General features: G+C 43.6%; 1 protein-coding gene across 2 annotated transcripts; it reads right to left on the bottom strand.

Annotated features, from left to right (window-relative positions):
- Positions 1–4,542: 4,542 nt before the first annotated feature.
- Positions 4,543–18,219, bottom strand: LOC124000552 (sestrin-3-like). Of its 2 annotated transcripts, XM_046307008.1 has the most exons (10): positions 17,869–18,217; positions 11,622–11,687; positions 11,143–11,343; positions 8,864–9,046; positions 8,482–8,715; positions 8,234–8,381; positions 8,021–8,139; positions 7,747–7,937; positions 7,416–7,560; positions 4,543–6,665 (listed from the first exon to the last, which is right to left on the bottom strand). In XM_046307008.1, exons 1-10 carry the CDS (start codon positions 17,944–17,946, stop codon positions 6,579–6,581), a joined length of 1,452 nt encoding a protein of 483 aa, XP_046162964.1. In that variant the 5' UTR covers positions 17,947–18,217; the 3' UTR covers positions 4,543–6,578. The 2 variants fall into 2 exon arrangements, with proteins under 2 accessions (XP_046162964.1, XP_046162965.1); XM_046307009.1 differs by lacking the exon at positions 7,416–7,560 and having other exon boundaries at positions 17,869–18,219.
- Positions 18,220–21,251: the final 3,032 nt, after the last annotated feature.

The following is a 21,251-nucleotide window of genomic DNA, read 5'->3' as shown; positions in this document are numbered from 1 at the left end:
ACAGGGCCCCACAAGGGTGCGTGCTCAGCCCCCTCCTGTACTTCCTGTTCACCCATGACTGCGTGGCCATGCACTCCTCCAATTCAATCATCAAGTTTGCAGATGACACAACAGTAGTAGGCCTGATTACGAGACAGCCTACAGGGAGGAGGTGAGGGCCATGGTAGAGTGGTGCCAGAAAAAAACCTCTCACTCAACATCAACAAAACAAAGGAGCTGATCGTAGACTTCAGGAAACAGAAGAGGGAGCACGCCCGTATCCACATTGACGGGACCGCAGTGGAGAAGGTGGAAAGCATCAAGTTCCTCCATCAAGGACATTAACCACCCGAGCCACGGCCTATTCACCCCGCTATCATCCAGAAGGCGAGGTCAGTTTTTGTGCATCAAAGCTGGGACGAGAGACCGAAAAACAGCTTCTATCTCAAGGTCATCAGACTGTTAAATAGCCATCACTAGCTGGATTCCACGTAGTTACGCAACCCTGCACCTTAGAGGCTGCTGCCCTATATTCATAGAATTGGAATCACTTGCCACTTTAATAGGGGAAGAAGACAAGTCACTTTAATAATGTTTAAATCATGTTCTCATACAGCTTTACTCATCACGTATGTATATTTTGAATTCTATTCTACTGTATTTTAGTCAATGCCACTCCGACATTGCTCAATCTAATATTTAGATATTTCTCAATTCCATGCTTTTACTTTTAGATGTATATGTATTGTTGTGAATTGTTCTTAGATACTACTGCACTGTTAGGAGCTAGAAACACAAGCCATTCACTACAGTGTGTGATCAATAACATTTTATTTGATAAGGGCTGTGTTTCATGTAGGCTTACCCTGGCATGACGTTTTGTATAATTCTGTCTAGGACTAGGTGACTTTTAGCAATATATTTGCCTGTATTTATTCCCCCCCCCCTAAAAAATGTAAATGCTAATTACCTGTTAATGTGGCTAACATAAATAACTACGAATGCCCTGATGATCTGGACAAGTCTACTTGTCACGTTCTGACCTTTATTTCCTTTGTTTTGTCTTTATTTAGTAGGTCTAGGGCGTGAGTTGGGGTGGGCAGTCTGTGTGTTTTTCTATGTTGGGGTTTTGAGTTCAGCCTAGTATGGTTCTCAATCAGAGGCAGGTGTCGTTAGTTGTCTCTGATTGAGAATCATACTTAGGTAGCCTGGGTTTCACTTTTGAGTTGTGGGTGTTTGTTTCCGTGTGAGTGTTTTAGCCACACGGTACTGTTTCGGTTTTTGTTCACGTTTATTGTTTTGCAGTGTTCAGTTTATGTCTTTTAATACATTTTATGGACACTTACCACGCTGCGCATTGGTCCTCCGATCATTCTCGCTTCTCCTCCTCAGAAGAGGAGGAGGAATGCCGTTACAGAAACACCCACCACCAGAGGACCAAGCAGCGTGGTAACAGGCAGCAGCAGCAGGAGAGGCAGCGATACCTGGAGAGATGGACATGGGAAGAGATTCTAGACGGCAAAGGATCCTGGACTCAGCCAGGGGAATATCGCCGTCCCAAAACAGAGCTGGAGGCAGTGAAAACAGAGAGGCGCCATTATGAGGAGCTAGCACGGTAGCGCGGCTGTAAGTCCGAGAGGCAGCCCCAAAAATGTATTGGGGGGAGGCACAGTGGCGAAGTCAGGTATGAGACCTGCGCCAAAGTCCCGTGCTTACCGGAGAGAGAGGGACCGGGCAGGTACCGTGTTATGCGGTGGAGCGCACAGTTTCCCCAGTGCGTGTGCATAGCCCGGTGCGGTACATTCCAGCTTCTCGTATTGGCCAAACTAGAGTGGGCATCGAGCCAGGTGCCATAAAGCCGGCTCTACGCATCTGGTCTCTAGTGCGTCTCCTCGGACCCGGCGTACATGGCACCAGCCTTATGTATGGTGTCCCCGGTTTGCCAGCACAGCCCAGTGTGGGCTATTCTACCTCGCCACACTGGCCTGGCTATGGGGAGCATTCAACCAGGTAAGGTTGGGCAGGCTCGGTGCTCAAGAGCTCCAGTGCACCTGCACGGTCCGGTCTATCTAGTGCCACCTCCACGCACCAGCCTTCCGGTGGCAGCCCCCCGCACCAGGCTGTTTCTCCATCTTCTCCCTACAGGTGCTCCCACCTGTCCTGCGCTGCCAGAGCCTTCCTCCTGCCCAGCGCTGTCATTCTCCCGTCTGTCCTGAGCCGGCAGAGTCTCCCGTCTGTCCTGAGCCGGCAGAGTCTCCCGTCTGTCCTGAGCCGGCAGAGTCTCCCGTCTGTCCTGAGCCGGCAGAGTCTCCCGTCTGTCCTGAGCCGCCAGAGTCTCCCGTCTGTCCTGAGCCGCCAGAGTCTCCCGTCTGTCCTGAGCCGCCAGAGTCTCCCGTCTGTCCTGAGCCGCCAGAGTCTCCCGTCTGTCCTGGGCCGCCAGAGCCGCCAGTCTGTCCTGGGCCGCCAGAGCCGCCAGTCTGTCCTGGGCCGCCAGAGCCGCCAGTCTGTCCTGGGCCGCCAGAGCCGCCAGTCTGTCCTGGGCCGCCAGAGCCGCCAGTCTGTCCTGGGCCGCCAGAGCCGCCAGTCTGTCCTGGGCCGCCAGAGCCGCCAGTCTGTCCTGAGCCGCCAGAGCCGCCAGTCTGTCCTGAGCCGCCGGTCAGCCAGGAGCCGCCAGAGCCGCCGGTCAGCCAGGAGCCGCCAGTCAGCCAGGAGCCGCCAGAGCCGCCAGGAGCCGCCAGAGCCGCCAGCCAGCCAGGAGCCGCCAGAGCCGTCAGCCAGCCAGGAGCCGCCAGAGCCGCCAGGAGCCGCCAGAGCCGCCATCCAGGAGCCGCCAGAGCCATCAGCCAGCCAGGAGCCGCCAGAGCCGTCAGCCAGCCAGGAGCCGCCAGGCTGGCCTGTCACGCCGGTGATGCCAGAATCGCTTTCACTCCGGCGCTGCCGGAGTCTCCCTTCTGTCCGGCGCTGCCGGAGTCTACCGCCTGTCCGGCGCTGCCGGAATCTCCCGCTCATTCGGGTCCCATGGCTCGGGTCCCCAGTCGGAGGTCGGCGCTCATAAGAGGCCACGGGGGCGGTTGAGAAGGTGGACAAAAACTGTGGTGAAGTGGGGTCCACATCCCGCGCCAGAGCCACCACCGCGGACAGACGCCACCCAGACCCTCCCCTATAGGTCTTTGCGGCCGGAGTCCGCACCTTTGGGGGAGTACTGTCACATTCTGACCTTTATTTCCTTTGTTTTGTCTTTATTTAGTATGGTCAGGGCATGAGTTGGGGTGGGCAGTCTATGTGTGTTTTTCTATGTTGGGGTTTTGAGTTCAGCCTAGTATGGTTCTCAATCAGAGGCAGGTGTCTTCAGTTGTCTGATTGAGAATCATACCTAGGTAGCCTTTTGAGTTGTGGGTGTTTGTTTTGGCCACGCGGTACTGTTTCGGTTTTCGTTCATGTTCACGTTTATTGTTTTGTAGTGTTCAGTTTATGTCTTTTAATAAACGTTATGGACACTTACCACGCTGCGCATTGGTCCTCCGATCCTTCTCGCTTCTCCTCCTCCTCAGAGGAGGAATGCTGTTACACTACCGAATCGAGGCAAACGTAAGAATCTCTGGATTAACTACCTAATGTTAGCTAAATTTAGTAATGAATAAATTGCCAACATTTCTTTTAAATGGACAATTCTGTGAACTGTCTTGTGCAGGTTTTAAAATGACACTAACTGTTTGCAAAAGTATCAGCTAGAGATGACTTGCAGGAGCTTACAGGGATTTGTAGTTTTGCATGATGACTCGAAGTGTAATCGTGTAGATATTTTGCGTTTCTGCCGTCTAGAGTGAGTGTAAGTGTGCGCATTCTAGCACATATTTGCATATTTCCGTTATGGAAAGGGAAGGGAAAGGGGGATACCTAATCAGTTGTACACCTGAATGCATTCAACTGAAATGTGTCATTCGCATTTGACCCAACCCCTCTGCTGCCTTAATTGACATACAAAGCCTACTCTGTGACATGCGTGTGCAAGAACTCAATTCGCCTCATTCTAAACAACAATATTGTTTTTTATTTGGCAAAGGGTAAAATCTTACATGACTTAGTCCACTCTGTTCGTAACATATTCTAGTTTTGGGAACAGAAAACAGTATTGAGATCAAACATTTAATTCATGAGAAAATCTGCGTAATGTTGGCCAAAATCCAACTTCTCCATCTGCCGGTCACTGAGCTTCCTCTCTTTACCATGTTTGGCAGTGAGTGGAAACGCCAAGCAGGTGCTTCACACTTATACATCCAAGGAAATATCTGGCTCATTGTTCTGTGGCATTATCATGTCTAGCTAACCAGTTGAACCTCTGAGGTCGAACAGCAATTTTGAAACCCGATTTTACAGTATGTGTATTTGTGGGAGACATTTTTCTAAATAGCCTAATCTTCATGCCACAGTTTTTCTATCTAGAATGAGTTATTAAAATGTTGACTGATGCTACAGATACACATATACCAGTATCATACATCAAGTTACCAGTATGCATGTTGATATATCAAATAAACAGAACACAATGTATTTGTAACTTCTTTATTGTTTTGAAAATGTCCTTACAGGCGAGGTACAGTTTCAGTTGCACTGTTGTCCTTTTAGCTTTTTTTGGTGGGGGGGGGGCTTTGATGAAGGCACGACCTCCCAAAACTATTACAACAATCCTGAAGCACAATCTGGGAAAGAGAGAAGTGCAGCTTTAACTCTGACCAGTAGATTATCATTTTGTAAAGTTTGGACAACTCAGCTTCCATCAGTTATAATTCTGATGATGCAGAGCCTAATTGGTATTGTTAACACTATGTTTATTCAAATAAAATATGAAAATGCACTCAAACTATTTGGGTATTTTTTTCTTTAGTCCACTGTTAATACAGCATCATGATTATGTGTACTAATGAATAAAATATCCCTTTAAAAGGTATGTTGGCAAAAAGTAAACAGTACTTTGGTGAATGTCATCTGAGTTCAGAAGCATTGATTAAACATTGTAACTAAACCTATACATGGGGGGGGGGGGGTAAAATATGACACATTTCACATCTGAGAAATTAAATGCAAGAAAGATTTGAGACGGAGGGGATTTAAGGAAATACTGACATTTCTTGCATATTTCCAACTGGGAGTTTTTTTTCCTACAGTAAATATCTGCAAAAATGATTAACACTGCCATCAGCAGTTTCTACATTTGCAGATACAGATGTGCAAAGAGCAATCATTCACAAAAACACTGATTTTTTTCAACCCTACACTGGTGAAGAAATAAGCATCAAATAAATGCTGGTGATACAAAGTTAACAGTGCAGATTTTAGGATTAGGAACACACTCATGTGGTGATACTTCAGTAATTATAAATCAAAACAGAGCACATTCCCAGCATTACATAGCTTATTGCAGTTCTAAAAATGTACTTCCTAATGGAATATAAAAATGTTTTGAAAATGTCTCATGGATCTAACATCTGTACACTGCATCTTTGGTCGAAATAGACAAGTATGTCATCTTAATGTCTTACAGACCCAGTGAGAAACATTTGGCACAGAACAGGATGAGAGAAGTCCTAAAATTGCTGATAATGTTGCCACAAAATCTTGTGCGCTACCTGCTGTGATTTATATTCTGTATTAGGACAAACATTGCAGATAAATAGTTCTCTAGAAATATTTTAATTTGACAGATTTATTGACAAAGGTATAAATATACTGAAAAGCAAAATTATTCTGTCAAAGGTAAACTCAGCGATATGACAGATGCATAAAAGTAAACAGCATAGTGGGTCAATTTCTGCAGCAACTAAGAGTGATGAAGCGAGAGGTTCAACTTCTGTTTTGGTATCCTGGCTACCACGCTGTAAGTGTGAAGCGAACTCATACCCATGCGAAGATACTGTGTGTGACTGTTAGGGTGAAGTCTTGCATCTCACTCATCTCAATATCTGCGGTGCTGCTCATGGCAACGTCATTTAGCTAAGTCTACCTTTTTTAAATGGCAAATTATGTAGAAATATTGCACTTTTTAAAATAGTGCCACAAAAGGGCTTGCTCTCTCAATCAGATAATATTTTAATCTTACACCTGATATTGGTGGGACTGTACCAAATCAAGGCATTACATTCAGAGGTATATTCTACGTTGTGAAACACCGTTTCCGGCTATTCAGTATTTCCTTAGAGCACAGTGCAGTACTTTGAGGTTGCTTGGATAAATATACATTTTTTAAAGTTAGTCATGGACTCCAACCCCTTCACTATGTCACTAAAGCCAAACTGGCAATATCATTTTGGCAAAAAAGGATGAGAACGTGCACCCGTTTTCACAATTTTTACACACTCACAGTAGGATTTCCTTCATTTTCATATACTTCCTCATTAAGCTAAAAGAAAATAGGTAAAAGTCCCCATCCAACCATACAGTAAGAGGCCAGTGACATGTGACTGGTAGTGAGACAGTTTCCTGGTTCCCAGAGGCCGCATTCCTGGAGCTGTGGAGAGGGGGAAGGCCAGTAGCGGTGTTGGGGGGGACGTGGGCTGGGGTTTCTATTGGTCAGGTGGAGACAGATGGCCCGCTGTGGTTGGTCAGGTCATGTAGCGTGTGATGGCGCGCAGGGCATATAGCAGTTCTGCCTGCATCCTTGCCTCCATTAGGAGTAGGTTCACATGGACCTGGAAGGGGCATGGTGGCCAGAGGATTAGCATACCATACATACTATAACACAGTGCAGTTACTTTATATAACTGGAATGGTATGGACTGCAGTATGGACAGCCATTGAGCTGTAAAATGGATATGCATTTGCAGAATGTAACACAAGGCTGTAAGAGACAAAAGACATCTCACTGAGTCGGATATGTAAACCAAGTGAGATTCTGTTGAGAAACGTTTTAATGGGGTCTGAAGGAAAAGATGCTTGTACAGACATAATTACTAACTAAAGTGAATGCTACTGTCCTCATTACGTCAGGGATGAGACATTTGTTCCAGGTTGTCTTGACCGGAGCATTAAAAACAAGACAATGACCCACTTCCACGCTGCTGGTTCTAATAATAACTCAAGCTCGTCATTCATCTCTTTCAGCCCAGTCAGATTCCAACAGGGGGCCTCTCTGCAGAACAACCAAAACACAATAACAGCATGTTCCTGCAGCCAAGAGCTTAATTTCCTCCAGCTCTGCTCAATAGTCCTAGTGTACTCATGAGCCAAAGCCTCCTGCAGAATCACAATCTAACAGCATGACCAATCCTGCCACTGAACTCTGGCCTAGTTACAAAGACATATCAGGATTCACAAGATCATTTTTGTGGCTGTTGACAGTGTAAAGAAAAGCAAAACGTTGTTTTTCAAATGATACACATGTACATAAACACCATACGATTATACACTCTCACAAATACGAGCATCTGCAGTTTTCTAACCTTCTCGGAGTGGCGGAACTGCCTCCAGTAGCTGTCATACATGCGACGAGTGGTCCTCTCTGGATAACATGTTACGGTCTTTATATAGACCTTCAGACTGCGTTCCAATAGCTGATTCACCTCCCCATAATCATAGTCATCATATCTGCAGACAGGACATCAAGCCTGGAGCATCACTTTACGGTCTGCTATGGACTACTTCAGGGCTTCAATAAACACTTACTCACTCATGTAAATATGATCATTATCACACTAACTTGATTAATACTAAGTATCCACACTTGATAGTGAATGAGAAATGTATGTGACAGAATGGGCACTGATGCCTTACCTGATGCCATACATGCAGTGCACGTAGTTGAAGAGTGCACGTCGGAGCATGGTGGTGTCCACGTCCTCGTGACTGGCCATGTTGTAGTAGGTCAGGTCACACGCTGTCCGGAACTTGTCATCCAGCAGCAGCCCGATGTCTGAATAAAGCCTGTTGACCAGAGAGAAACCATGGTCCTCCCACGAGTAGTCCTACAGACAGAGAGAGACAGAGAGAAAGCGAGTGAAGTTGTTCAGGCATGACAGTGGAATTAAGATTTTCCATTATCACCCACCTGTGCTCTAAAAGTTGGTGGATGGTCTTCCCCGCGTCGAGCAAAGTCCTGGTACCCGAAGGTGGCATCTTCCACAAACTGAGACACTTTGGATGTGGGCATCACCTCATCCTCCAAATCTGCAGTCACAATGGAGATGGATCATAATCAGTAATCACATAATCCTTTTACTCAGTGAGAGAGAGACAACAGGAACAGGTGTGGTTGCAGTACCTCCAGAGCCCACCAATAGGCTCTCTTTCTTCTCCTTCTCGAAGCGTGTGGCCATCTCCTCCTGCGAAGCCTCATCCTCCTCTCTCTCCTCCTGCAGCCTCTTCATTCTGTCCATCAGCGCCTCCAACTCACTGACCGAGTCTGTGGTCTGAAACACACACAACAAAGCAAAACTCTATTATTATGACAATAGAGTTACACATACATTTCCAACACAATCCCTCCAAACACACATAGTTAAATCTCACCTCAGGGCTGCTACTGCTGAGATCTCGGTCCAGGTGATGGTCGCTGGCCAGGTCACATGTACAGTAGTTGCTGATGTAGACGGCCTGGAAGCCGTTGGTGTTTTGTGTGTCAACCTGGGGGTTGATGCCACTGCCAAACACAAAGCTGGCCAGTGCATGGAAATGGGCCAATATGACCACAGCATGGACCAGCTCTGCCAAAGACCAACTGTGCTCCCCTGTCTTCACCAAGTTCTAAAGTAGAGGGGAAGAAAGGGGTTTGGTGTGAGTTACTTTGTGTGCGTATGTGGATAAAAGTCGTGTTTTTGAATAGATACAGTATGTGCATATGTGGATAATGTACTTGAATATGTGTATGTTTTATGTATGTCTGTGTTCTAACCTGAATGTGCTCCTTGGTGATGAGCCATGGTCTGTGTGCTAGGAGCTTGTTGATCTCGTTGAGGTTCCTCAGTCTCTGAGGGACGTACTGCAGGCCCTTCAGCCAGTCCAGACACACCCCCATCCTGTAGAACTCACGCACATGCAGAGACACCAGGAAGGAACACTGGTGACGCGCTGCAGCCTGGAGAAAGAAAGAGGGGAGGCTTTCTTATCTATATTTATAGCCTACTGGGAAAACTCTTCCTTTACTGCATATGCTTTGTTGTTTTCTACTGTCTAAACTATTTATATTCTTGTTCTATATACTATAGGTGTCTGGCTAGACTGTAAACTCTCCTTCCAGACTCACATTAAGCATCTCCAATCTAAAATTAAATCTAGATTTGGCTTCCTATTTCGCAACAAAGCATCCTTCACTCGTGCTGCCAAACATACCCTCGTAAAACTGACCATCCTACCGATCCTCGACTTCAGCGATGTCATTTACAAAATAGCCTCCAACACTCTACTCAACAAATTGGATGCAGTCTATCACAGTGCCATCCGTTTTGTCCCCAAAGCCCCATATACTACCCACCACTGCGACCTGTACGCTCTCGTTGGCTGGCCCTCGCTTCGTACTCGTCGCCAAACCCACTGGCTCCAGGTCATCTACAAGTCTCTTCTAGGTAAAGCTCCGCCTTATCTCGGCTCACTGGTCACCATAACAACACCCACCCGTAGCACACGCTCCAGCAGGTATATCTCACTGGTCACCCCCAAAGCCAATTCCTCCTTTGGCCGCCTTTCCTTCCAGTTCTCTGCTGCCAATGACTGGAACGAATTGCAAAAAAAAAAATCACTGAAGCTGGAGACTCATATCTCCCTCACTAGCTTTAAGCACCAGCTGTCAGAGCAGCTCACAGATCACTGCACCTGTACATAGCCCATCTGTAAATAGCCCATCCAACTACCACATCCCCATACTGTATTTATTTATTTATCTTGCTCCTTTGCACCCCAGTATCTCTACTTGCACATTCATCTTCTGCACATCTATCACTCCAGTGCTTAATTGGTATATTGTAATTGCTTCACCACCATGGCCTAGTAATTGCCTTACCTCCCCTCTTATCTTACCTCATTTGCACACACTATATTTAGACTTTTCCTACTGTATGTTTGTTTATTCCATGTGTAACTCTGTTGTATGTGTCAAACTGCTTTGCTTTATCTTGGCCAGGTCGCAGTTGTAAATGAGAACTTGCTCTCAACTAGCCTACCTGGTTAAATAAAGGTGAAATAAAAATAAAATACATATTCTGGGTAGTACTGTATTTAACAGTCCTGTTTTAGTTTGCATTCACCATGTAGCTGGCTTGGCAGACTAATATAAAGCATACATTTTGCCTGTATATGCACGATCTATACTAAATGAATATTTTATATGCATGTTGTATACTGTCACTTCTAAGCATGACTTATTTTAAACTGCACATTAAACTGTGTATTTGACAACGCATTGCATTCAGCTGTTCCTCCTGACATAACATGCTGTGTCGTTAAGAGTGAGGGGGCAGACTTTGGCCTAGTTGTGGGCCACATCAGGAACTGGGTGAGTTTGAGGTGTGCTGGGAGGACCCTCTGAGATGGCTGCATAACAAAGCTCCACAGACGGAGGTGTTGAGTGGCCAGTATGGAGGTGTTGAGTGGCCAGTATGGAGGTGTTGAGTGGCCAGTATGGAGGTGTTGAGTGGCCAGTATGGAGGTGTTGAGTGGCCAGTATGGAGGTGTTGAGTGGCCAGTATGCCTAGGCGCGCGCGCACACCTCTCCCTCTCTCTCCCTCCCTCCGGGGAATCTCAGCACTGAGACGGAAGTTTAAACACCATAAAGAAAAATATAATCCATCACGTTGGGACAGCTATTGGTTGTTAGGGAAATGGGTGAATATGGAGATGATATAAATCAGTAGAAGTGTGTTAGATTCTCCCTCCCTGCTCAGGAGACCTACCTAAGAGAGGACGTGTCTATGCAGGAGACATCCCCCTCGGCTTAGCTTGACCGTTGACCTATCCTGTATCATGCAGCTTCAGGTAGAAGTTGCCTGTAGGATCAGCTTACCTTACCTATATCCTAACCTCAACCATTGCAGGGAAAAATGGCACACTATATATACTACACTTCTTTTGACGAGTTAACAGGGCTCTGGTCAAAAGTAGTGCTCTATATAGGGAACTATGGTGCAATTTTAGACACACCCAATGATAATCTCTTGTTCATCCTACTCCAGTGTTTACCATGATGGCGATGAAGTGTCGGCAGTGGAGAGGCAAGGGGCCGTCCATCCTCAGCAGGTAGAACTGGCTGTGCAGGAAGGACTCCAGGTAGTGGGGGTGCAGTCCCATCACCTGGGTCAGGTGGTCCACATGGCCTGACGGAGAGTAGGCCTCGGCTAGGAGCTGCTCTGTGAGGGGGTCCACTTGGGACGCCTCCACAATCTGGAACCAGGAGGGAGGGATAGGGGGAAGGGGTCCGGCAGGACAGGGAAGAGAGAGGTTTCAGTTAGGCAGTGTGTATTGAAATCGTGTTACAGTAAAAATGCTGCTGCTGTAATCTAAAATATGGTTTACACCTAAATTCGAGGCTAGAAGAAGATAAAGGTGGAAAGAAAGACAAAAGGGGAAAAAGTTAGAGATTAAACAAAAGTGACAGAAAATGAGTGTAAGCAGGACAGGGGGAAGTATAGCTTCAAGACAGAACAAAAGCATTTTCTCACCTCTTCCTTTGGAATGAAGGCACTGGGTCCACTGGAGAAGGGTCGCGGCACTCTGACTCCTTTATCCTGAGACGAGACAAGAGCGTTAGATAAGGAAACTGGGTTAGCTAAGGAACCATAGTACACAAGGAACTTAGATGTACAACCCCACTTTAAGCACCACTTAAATGAACTAAGCCATGTTCGGGAAGCACAGAATTTTTTTTTTTACATTAAGTGAAAAAGAGGGCATGTACGGTGCCGTCGGGAAAGTATTCAGACCCCTTGACTTTTTCCACATTGTTACATTAGCCTTATTCTAAAATTGATTAAATTGTTTTTCCCCCTCAATCTACACACAATACCCCATAATGACAAAGAAAACATTTGTTAGAAATGTTCAAAATAACAAAACTGAAATATTGCATTGACATAAGTATTCAGGCCCTTTATTCAGTACTTTGTTGAAGCACCTTTGGCAGTGATTACAGCCTCAAGTCTTCTTGGATAGGATGCTACAAGCTTGGCATACCTGTATTTGGGGATTTTCTCACATTCTTCTCTGCAGATCCTCTCAAGCTCTGTCAGGTTGGCTGGGGAGTGTCTCTGCACAGCTATTGTCAGGTCTCTCCAGAGATGTTCGATTGAGTTCAAATCCGGGCTCTGGCTGGGCCACTCAAGGACATTGAGACTTGTCCCAAAGCCACTACCGCGCTGTCTTAGCTGTGTGCTTAGGGTCATTGTCCTGTTGGAAGGTGAACTTTCGCCCCAATCTGATGTCCTGAGTGCTCTGGAGCAGGTTGCCATCAAGGATCTCTCTGTACTTTTTTCCCCTCGATCCTCACTAGTCTCCCAGTTCCTGCCGCTGAATGAAAAACATCCCCACAGCATGATGCTGCCAGCACCATGCTTCACTGTAGGGATGGTGCCAGGTTTCCTCCAGACGTGACGCCAAAGACTTCAATCTTGGTTTCATCAGACGAGAGAATCTTGTTTCTCGTGGTCTGAGAGTCCTTTAGGTGCTTTTTGGCAAACTCCAAACAGGCCATCATGTGCCTTTTGTCTGGCCATTCTATCATAAATGCCTGATTGGTGGAGTGCTGCAGAGATGGGAGAACCTTCCAGAAGGACAACCATCTCCACAGAGGAACTCTGGAGCGCTGTCAGAGTGACCATCAGGTTCTTGGTCACATCCCTGACCAAGGCCCTTCTTCCCCAATTGCTCAGTTTTGGCTCCAGGAAGAGTCTTGATGGTTCCAAACTTCTATTTAAGAATGATGGAGGCCACTGTTTTCTTGGGGACCTTCAATGCTGCAGAAATGTTTTGGTACTCTTCCCCAGATCTGTGCCTCGACACAATCCAGTTTCTGAGCTAGGACAATTCCTTCGACCTCATGGCTTGATTTTTGCTCTGACATGCACTGTCAACTGTGGGACCTTATATATTCCAAATCATGTCCAATCAATAGAAATGACCACAGGTGGAATCCAATCAAGTTGGAGAAACATCAAGGATGATCAATGGAAACAGGATGCACCGGAGCTCAATTTCAAGTCTCATATCAAAGTATCTGAATGCTTATGTAAATAAGGTATTTATTGTTATTTTGTTAATGTGAAAAAATGTCTAACCTGTTTTCGCTTTGTCATTATGGGGTATTGCATGTAGATTGCTGAGAAAAACATTTAATTTAAGCAATTTTAGAATTAGGCTGTAATGTAACAAAATGTGGAAAAAAAGGAAGTGGTCTGAATACTTTCCGAATGCACTGTATAGAAGTGAGGTTTGATATCTAATGCGCAGCAGACAAATCCAGCGGGTAAGAGCATTGAGCCAGTAACCGAAAGTACACTGTCTCAAATCGCTGAGCCGACTAGGTGAAAGATCTAACGATGTGCCCTTGAACAAGGCATCCAACCATAATTGCTCCTGTAAGTCGCTCTGGATAAGAATGTCTGCTAAGTGACTAAAATGTAACAGCCAGGCCTTTGTGCATCAATCCATTTGCTCAGAGGTAAAGTAACCCCCTCCTCTTGTAACCTTTTGAGATGAGCAAACAGCCTGTGTGCACACACATTAGCCATGGAACATTGGGATCAAGTCCTGGGCAGAGGAAAGAACGGCAGCTTTATAGTTCACATTGTCGTGTGTGTGTGTGTGTGTGTGTGCGTGCGTGCGTGCGTGAGTCTGGCATGTTAAAGTGTAGATTTATGTTAGGTTGTGTATGTCTCACCTGTTGAACTTAATGTACTGAGAGCTCTGAGGAGAGAGGGAGGTTAAAGGGATCTCTTCCCAGAGGCAGTGATGTAAAGTAAGTAAGTAAAAATACTTTTAAATACTACACTGAACAAAAATAGAAACGCAACATGTAAAGTGTTGGTGCCATGTTTCATGAGCTGAAATAAAAGATCCCAGAAATTGTCCATATGCACAAAAAGTGTATTTCTCTCAAATGTTTGTTTCGTACACTAGCCCCACAACTGCAGAAAAATTAGTTTCGTACACACGTCCAACTAGCCCCACAACTGCAGACCCCACGTGTAACCACACCAGCCGAGGACTTCCACATCTCGCTTCTTCACCTGCGGGATCGTCTGAGACCAGCCACCGACAGCTGATGAAACTCTAGGTTTGCACAACCGAAGAATTTCTGCACAAACTGTCAGAAACCATCTTAGGGAAGCTCATCTGTGTGCTCACCCTTCTCACCAGGGTCTTGACCTGACAAGAGCTTGACGTCGTAACCGACTTCAGTGAGCAAATGTTCACCTTCGATGGTCACTGGTACGTACACTGGAGAAGGCTATTTTACACACAATTCCTAGAAACTGAAAATGTCCCAGTTCTACATGATCAAGAGACATGTCACCCATTGAGCATGTTTGGGATTCTCTGGATTGCATGTTCCAGTTTGCGCCAATATCCAGCAACTTCTCACAGCCATTGAAGAGGAGTGAGACAGCATTCCACAGGCCTGAAATGGTGGTCACACGAGATACTGATGGATTTTCTGATCCACGACGCTAACTTATATATATATTTATTTTATACATTTTATTTATTTTTTCTCTACAATTTTGTGGTATCCAATTGGTAACTCCCGCTGCAACTCCCATACGGACACGAGAGAGCGGTGAAGGTCGAGAGCCGTGCGTCCTCTGAAACACAACCCAGCTTCTTGCTTCTTGACTCAATGCCCGCTTAACCTGGAAGCCGCACCAATGTGTCGGAGGAAACACAGGAGTCGCTAGTGCGTGATGGGACAAGAACAACGCTGGGCCAATTATGCGCCTCCCCATGGGTCTACCGGTCACGGTTGGCTGGCACAGGGCCTGGACTCGAACCAGGATCTCATTTGGCACAGCTAGCACTGCGATGCAGTGCCTTAGACCACTGCGCCGTTCGGGAGGCCCCCTAACGTAAAAAAAAAAACGGTATCTGTGAACAAGAGATGGATATTTGTATTCCCTGTCATGTGAATTCCATAGATTAGGGCCTAATGAATTTATTTAAATTGACTGATTTCCTTATATGAACTGTAACGCAGTAAAATCTTTGAAATTGTTGCATGTTGCATTTTATATTTTTGTTCAGAAAGATAGTAAAACAAGAAAATTGGGGACATGACTAACCCTAACCCCACAAGAAGAAAGGCTATTTTAGATTTAGGGATTAGGTTTAGGGAACATAGGATTTTGAATGTGAATCAATTGTTTGGTAACTGGAAAATGTACCAGTTTCTCTCGTGAAATCACAGTTGACATATTTAGGCATGTTCTACTGACTCTCGGAGAATCCTTTTTTCAAACAATGCAAGACTTTTTTTCTCCAATTTATTTGGAATGGCAAACCAGATAAAGTTAAACGAGCATATTAATATAACGAACATGAGCATTAAAATGATTAAATATTAAGACATTAAACCTCTCTTAAAGCCTCCATTGTATCTACTGTAAATCCAAATAGGATTTCTAGCAAGCTACTAAGAGAGGCCCATCCTATCTTTACCTTTTTTCAGATTAAAACCTTACATTTTTGGTGGATTGACAATGGATGCCTGTTTAAAGTATCCTCCTGTTTAAATGTAGTCATACAGAGTTGGCTACAATTTCATCCTCCAGAAAAGGCAGATATAATATTACAGCAAATAATATAGCTAAAGTCCAATATACCGATAGAGAAAAAATATATACAATTTTGAAAAAATGTACATGAAGGGTATAATATTTATGAAGGACATTGTAAACAAGAACTGTAAAATGATGTCACACAAGCTAACGACAGTGTAGGCTCAATACATATGGGGGTGGAGGAGAAAGAGTCAGAGAGACCCCTCTCTGTTCCAGTGGCATATGTCTTATTACATAACAGACCTTTGAATGTGCCTTCTGTCAACAGACAGGCAATTTCCCGTGAATTTAGCTAATTGGGTTGAAGCCCTGTGTCTCCCACTGCCACCGGTGACACACACAGACAGACAGACCTGCCCTGTGCTGCAGACAGGTGCAACCTGGTAGCAATCCCTCCCTCTTTCTCCCTATCCCCCTCTATTCTCCTATTCTCTCTGCCCTCTGGCCCTTTGTGTGTGATGCGTGTCTGTTGCTGGGGCAGCGTGGCTGATGCAACTACCTGAGATGATACAGAGAGATGTGGCTCAAGTGCTCCTATATATCCTGGCCTGTGCAGATCTAAAAAGAGCCTTGACCCGTCTGTCTCCATCACACAAAAAACTAATAGACAGTTGTAATTGTGGGATAAGTATTTGTTAAATAAGTAATAAAGTAATCAAAAACAAGAATCTTACATCATAATTAAAGATAAATTAAGTAAAATGCCAAGTGACAGTTCTCTCTCTCTCTCTCTCTCTCCCTCTCTTTCAGTAAACTCTAATTTCCAACCAATAGGGTCTGTTGAGAACAACCTCTATGAAACCTTTCGGGTTTTAACCTACAAAATAAAATATATATAGTTTCTGCCTTTACCAGTATATGTATATCTGATTGAGGCATAGAGTATTTACCAGTATCTATTGGTAAATGTAGGAGGCAGACATGAAAGTGTTTTTTTCTGTCAGTGATGTTTGTCATGAAAGGGCTGACTCTGGTGTGCATACAGACAAAGCTGTCTCTAGGCATTGTAAATCTGTATGTCCTCATGTTTTGTTGTTAACAGATAACTGTGGCAACAGGGATAGGACAGAGTATTGATGCATTCATTGACTGAGAGCTGCTTTTGAAGTTCTTCACCAGAATGTTGTTTAGACCGAAGTAGAGATTTAGAAAGAAGTAGGAATTAAGAGGTGGATTTAGATAAAAGTAGGGATTAACTAGAAATATACCAAAACATTTTTAGAAATGTACTTGAAATGAATATTACACTTGAAGTCAATAATAACATTTTTTTTAAGTATTCGATGACAGATTACAATCATTTTAGCATATAGGTTCATGGTATAGTCAATCTATACACTCACATGCCTATACAAATATTACCACAAAATGTAAATACAAATGGTACTTCACAGGGAATCTGCAGAGAAAATGGAAGTGATGCAGTGGAAATATGATCACCATGCTAAACTAATATCAAAGGCAGTCTCTATTTGTTCTGCTAAATGTTTTTGAGTACATTAATTGTGTAATGGATATGTGCCATCTGTATGCAAAATGCAGATACATTTCTAATGAGTTTACCATTTACATGCAGTGAGTGAGTTAGACTCTTATCAATTCCCCCCCAACTCTATTGCTATCATACTGATTGATGACCATACTGGGAATTAAATCAATGCAAAGGGGACAATTTTTGCAGATTGTTGTCTGATATGTTTGAATGGAAAAACAGCCTGATTGTCATCAAATTATCATTAACTTTCATGTTGTTCATGAACTGCATAAAAGCCCATGACTAATGACTAAATTATTAGATTTGAGATGATTTACAATAGGCCTAAATCTAAAGCAATTCAGGTCCTGAAGCAAATATATAGATGATGTTGAAATACAGAATTTAATACAAACATATCAGCAAGGGAAGGATTAGACCCATGAAAAGATATGTGCATGTCTGCTGTCTGAATCAGTAGATCTAATCAAAGCCTACTAGAGTCTATAGGCGACTTACTGTACTAGGATCTAATTGAAAACTTAATAGGGTGCAATTATATTTTATCTAAATTGGAAGGAATGACTAATCACCTTGATAAAACATGCTATTGGTCGACTAGTAAAAATAACATTTGGAGAAATCAATCTGAAAACACCATACCTTTTTCCTTATCACCTTTTGACAGATGTTACACATGTGAAATGGGTTGGGGGAGGTGGAGTCCGCACTGAAGCTCATGCTGGCCGCCACTGTAACCGTCGTAGAAACGGTACTTTAAATAACTGTAGGCCTATGTCACTCTCTTGCAGATGTGGTAGTGGTGGGTTGGGGAGACCGAAGAGTTGTTATATCACGAAGCCGTTTTTCGAGAGTGGTATACGGAGGCTCTGTCTTCCCCAGTCTCGCTCACCACACAAAGCCAGGCAGTTCCGTGAGCAAACTTCTGACTTTGCTCTGCCAGAGGTGGGCACTCCCACCAGCCAATAGCGACGCACAACAGCTAGAGGGGTGTGTTTGCGAAACAACTTACGCCTGCTGTCTTTAGTTAGCTATTAAAGCAATAACTTTCCACAACCCGCATCCTTTTATTAGACCCAAGACAACTAAAAAGCAACTTGAATCCGTACCAAATAAAGGAAAAAACAACATTCAGCAAAATAATACAATTTGATTACTTTTCTTTGTGTTACGATGTATAGATAAATTGCAATGCGTTTGTCATAAGTAATTTCAATTGGATATAACAGCATGGATAGAACCAGGATACAATACTCTGGTCTACAAGGTTTGTTTTAGTAATAGGCAATAAAGATTTACGTGTGTGTGTGTGTGTGTGTGTGTGTGTGTGTGTGTGTGTGTGTGTGTGTGTGTGTGTGTGTGTGTGTGTGTGTGTGTGTGTGTGTGTGTGTGTGTGTGTGTGTGTGTGTGTGTGTGTGTGTGTGTGTGTGTGTGTGTGTAAACAAACAAGATGAAAAATGAAGGCTCAGCAATTTGCAGAGCAACGGGTCTACAGCCAGGTAGATTGTCAAGAATAAAACCATTATTTTCATCTTTATACTAAAAAGTATAAATAAATACAGACATAAAGGAAGGATCCTGCTTTTGTTTTTCGTGTATGGGGCCATGGTAGTACTGGTAAATCGGACGTGAGTCACCATACTTTCTGCTGGTATGCTGTAAATTCTCTTTAATTTGAAATGCATTATTAGTTGAGGAAGCAGAACATATTTCATACAAGTACAACATTGAGTCAGCAAACAAAGAGAGCAGCAGTGGTAACAAAACCACTCAGCAGAAATCTTGACTAATCCAGCAGCACAGACATGTAAAGACATGTCTCATCATCTTTCACCTCCTCTCTCTTCTTCCTTTCAAGTCTCACCCAGGGCTGGGGAGTAAGTGAACTATGCTAAACAAAAATATAAACGCAAAATGCAACAATTTGGAAGATTTTACTGAGTTACAGTTCATATAAAGAAATCGGTCAATTGAAATAAATGAATTAGGCCCTAATCTATGGATTTTACATGACTGTGTAGGGGTGCAGCCATGAGTGGTAGTGATTGGTCGTTCGCGAACGAGTCGGCTCTAAGATCCAGCTCTTGTGGTGAACGTTGGGAGCAGGATCGCATATCAAAAGAGCCAAATCTATTTATAAAAATATTAAAACATTAACATATGAATAATACAAATATTTAAATGAATAGAATTAACAAATTCAAAGAATAAACAAAGAAATCAAATATATAGGCCTAAATGCTCAACACATTCTTTCAGACTGTCTGCTCAGAGTAACAGCCTTACCTGTTGTTCCTGTCAATCAGACACACAGTGTCAACCAATGAACCAAAGATGCGTGAGGGAGGGCCGAGCCAACTCGCTCACAGTCACACATTTAGCAGCGAGGAGAGAGAGGAAGGACGGCTGTGAAAACAACAGCTGGAAAATGAGTCGGAAGCACAGTAGCATGTGGATGCATTTGAATAATGTAGACTATGTTAGAGCACAGTGTAGAATTTGCCAAAACAAAATCTCATATAAAGCCGGTTCTACGCACAACCTACACCGGCATATGCGAACTGTGCACCCAACTGTGAAGCTAGCTGTAGCGGAGCTTCGAGAAACTAGCTTGGTCTGCTAGTGATACCTACCTATAGGCAAATCGTGCCATTTTGTTTTTACCAAGTTACTCAAGGCCTCTAGTTTCTGTGTGCCAAATTAGAAAAAAGTTACCAATCTGTACTTGAGTTATTTGACCAAGTCAAGAGAAAAAAAATCTAAGAATAAAAATAGGTTTGACAGCCTCCCTGTGAACCCCTAAATATGGGTGTTGGAAAAGCTACTCTGAAAATATAGTTTACCAAGCTACCAATTCCTACACACTGGAAGAAGTTAAGCTACACTAAAGCTACCTTTTAAGAAAATCAGTTTACTTAACTAAAGCTACTTTGACTACTTCGTGAAATTCTCATATCTAAATCGGAAATGTCATCGAATACAAAATGCAATAACAATGTGTAATTTATACTATTAAACACAAAAGCAATGTTTCAAGGGAGAATTAGGCTGGTCTGATGCCTGAAAATAAAGGACATTCTTGCCTACTTCACCCATATTTTATTTTAGCAAAAAAGTAATTATCTACTGAAAACACGATGTAGATTTAAACCAAGCTACTGCAAACTAGTTTAATTACTAGTTGAACTATATGTAGTAAACTACTCCCCAACACTGGTAATCTTATGAGTGCCACTGATGCAATCAGTTTCTCCCTTACATTATCTTTTGGAATTATTTCTTTTGGAACAATCTACATTGTTTTTTACTTAACTGATTGAAAAGGTGACAGGTCAAAAGGTAGTTAGGGACAATCTCCTCCACCTCATTGCCAGGGAGTCTCAGCAGGCGATACCAGGTGACTGGCTTAGGTGCTCTACTGCTCATTAACCCTCTGCATTAGGCTTTGAGTTTGGCTTTCCCACTTATATTTGTAAAGTAAAATTCTTTAAATCTCCCTATAAAAAAAACAATTACTAATCATTAGCCATGAAACTGAAATGTGCTCCATCAAGTATGTATCAAAGGTCATTCAAAGTCTCGCTGCTTAGTTTTTCATCCCGACTATTGTTGTTGTCGTCATCGTCCTTTTTCTAAGAAGAGTGACATTTAGATGATTATTTACTGTTTGTAATGGTATGTGAATGGGTTGTACAAACAGGCCTTTAATTTGAACAGTTTTACACTTGAGTGTATCTGTATCTGCACTTATCTTCCAAAATTGTATTTTTATATTTTTTATTTCACCTTTATTTAACCAGGTAGGCCAGTTGAGAATAAGTTCTCATTTACAACTGCAACCTGGGCAAGATAAAGCAAAGCAGTGCGACAAAAACAACAACACAGAGTTACACATGGGATAAATAAGCGTACAGTCAATAACACAAAAGAAAAATCTGTATACAGTGTGTGAAAATTAAGTAAGGAGGTAAGGCAATACATAGGCCAATAGTGGCAAAGTAATTACAATTTAGCAATTTACACTG

This window comes from Oncorhynchus gorbuscha, linkage group LG16, assembly GCF_021184085.1.
Source record: "Oncorhynchus gorbuscha isolate QuinsamMale2020 ecotype Even-year linkage group LG16, OgorEven_v1.0, whole genome shotgun sequence".
In the NCBI taxonomy this organism is placed as follows: Eukaryota; Metazoa; Chordata; class Actinopteri; order Salmoniformes; family Salmonidae; genus Oncorhynchus; species Oncorhynchus gorbuscha.
Note: the sequence above shows the minus strand (reverse complement) of the source record. Positions and strands in the feature narration are given on the sequence as shown.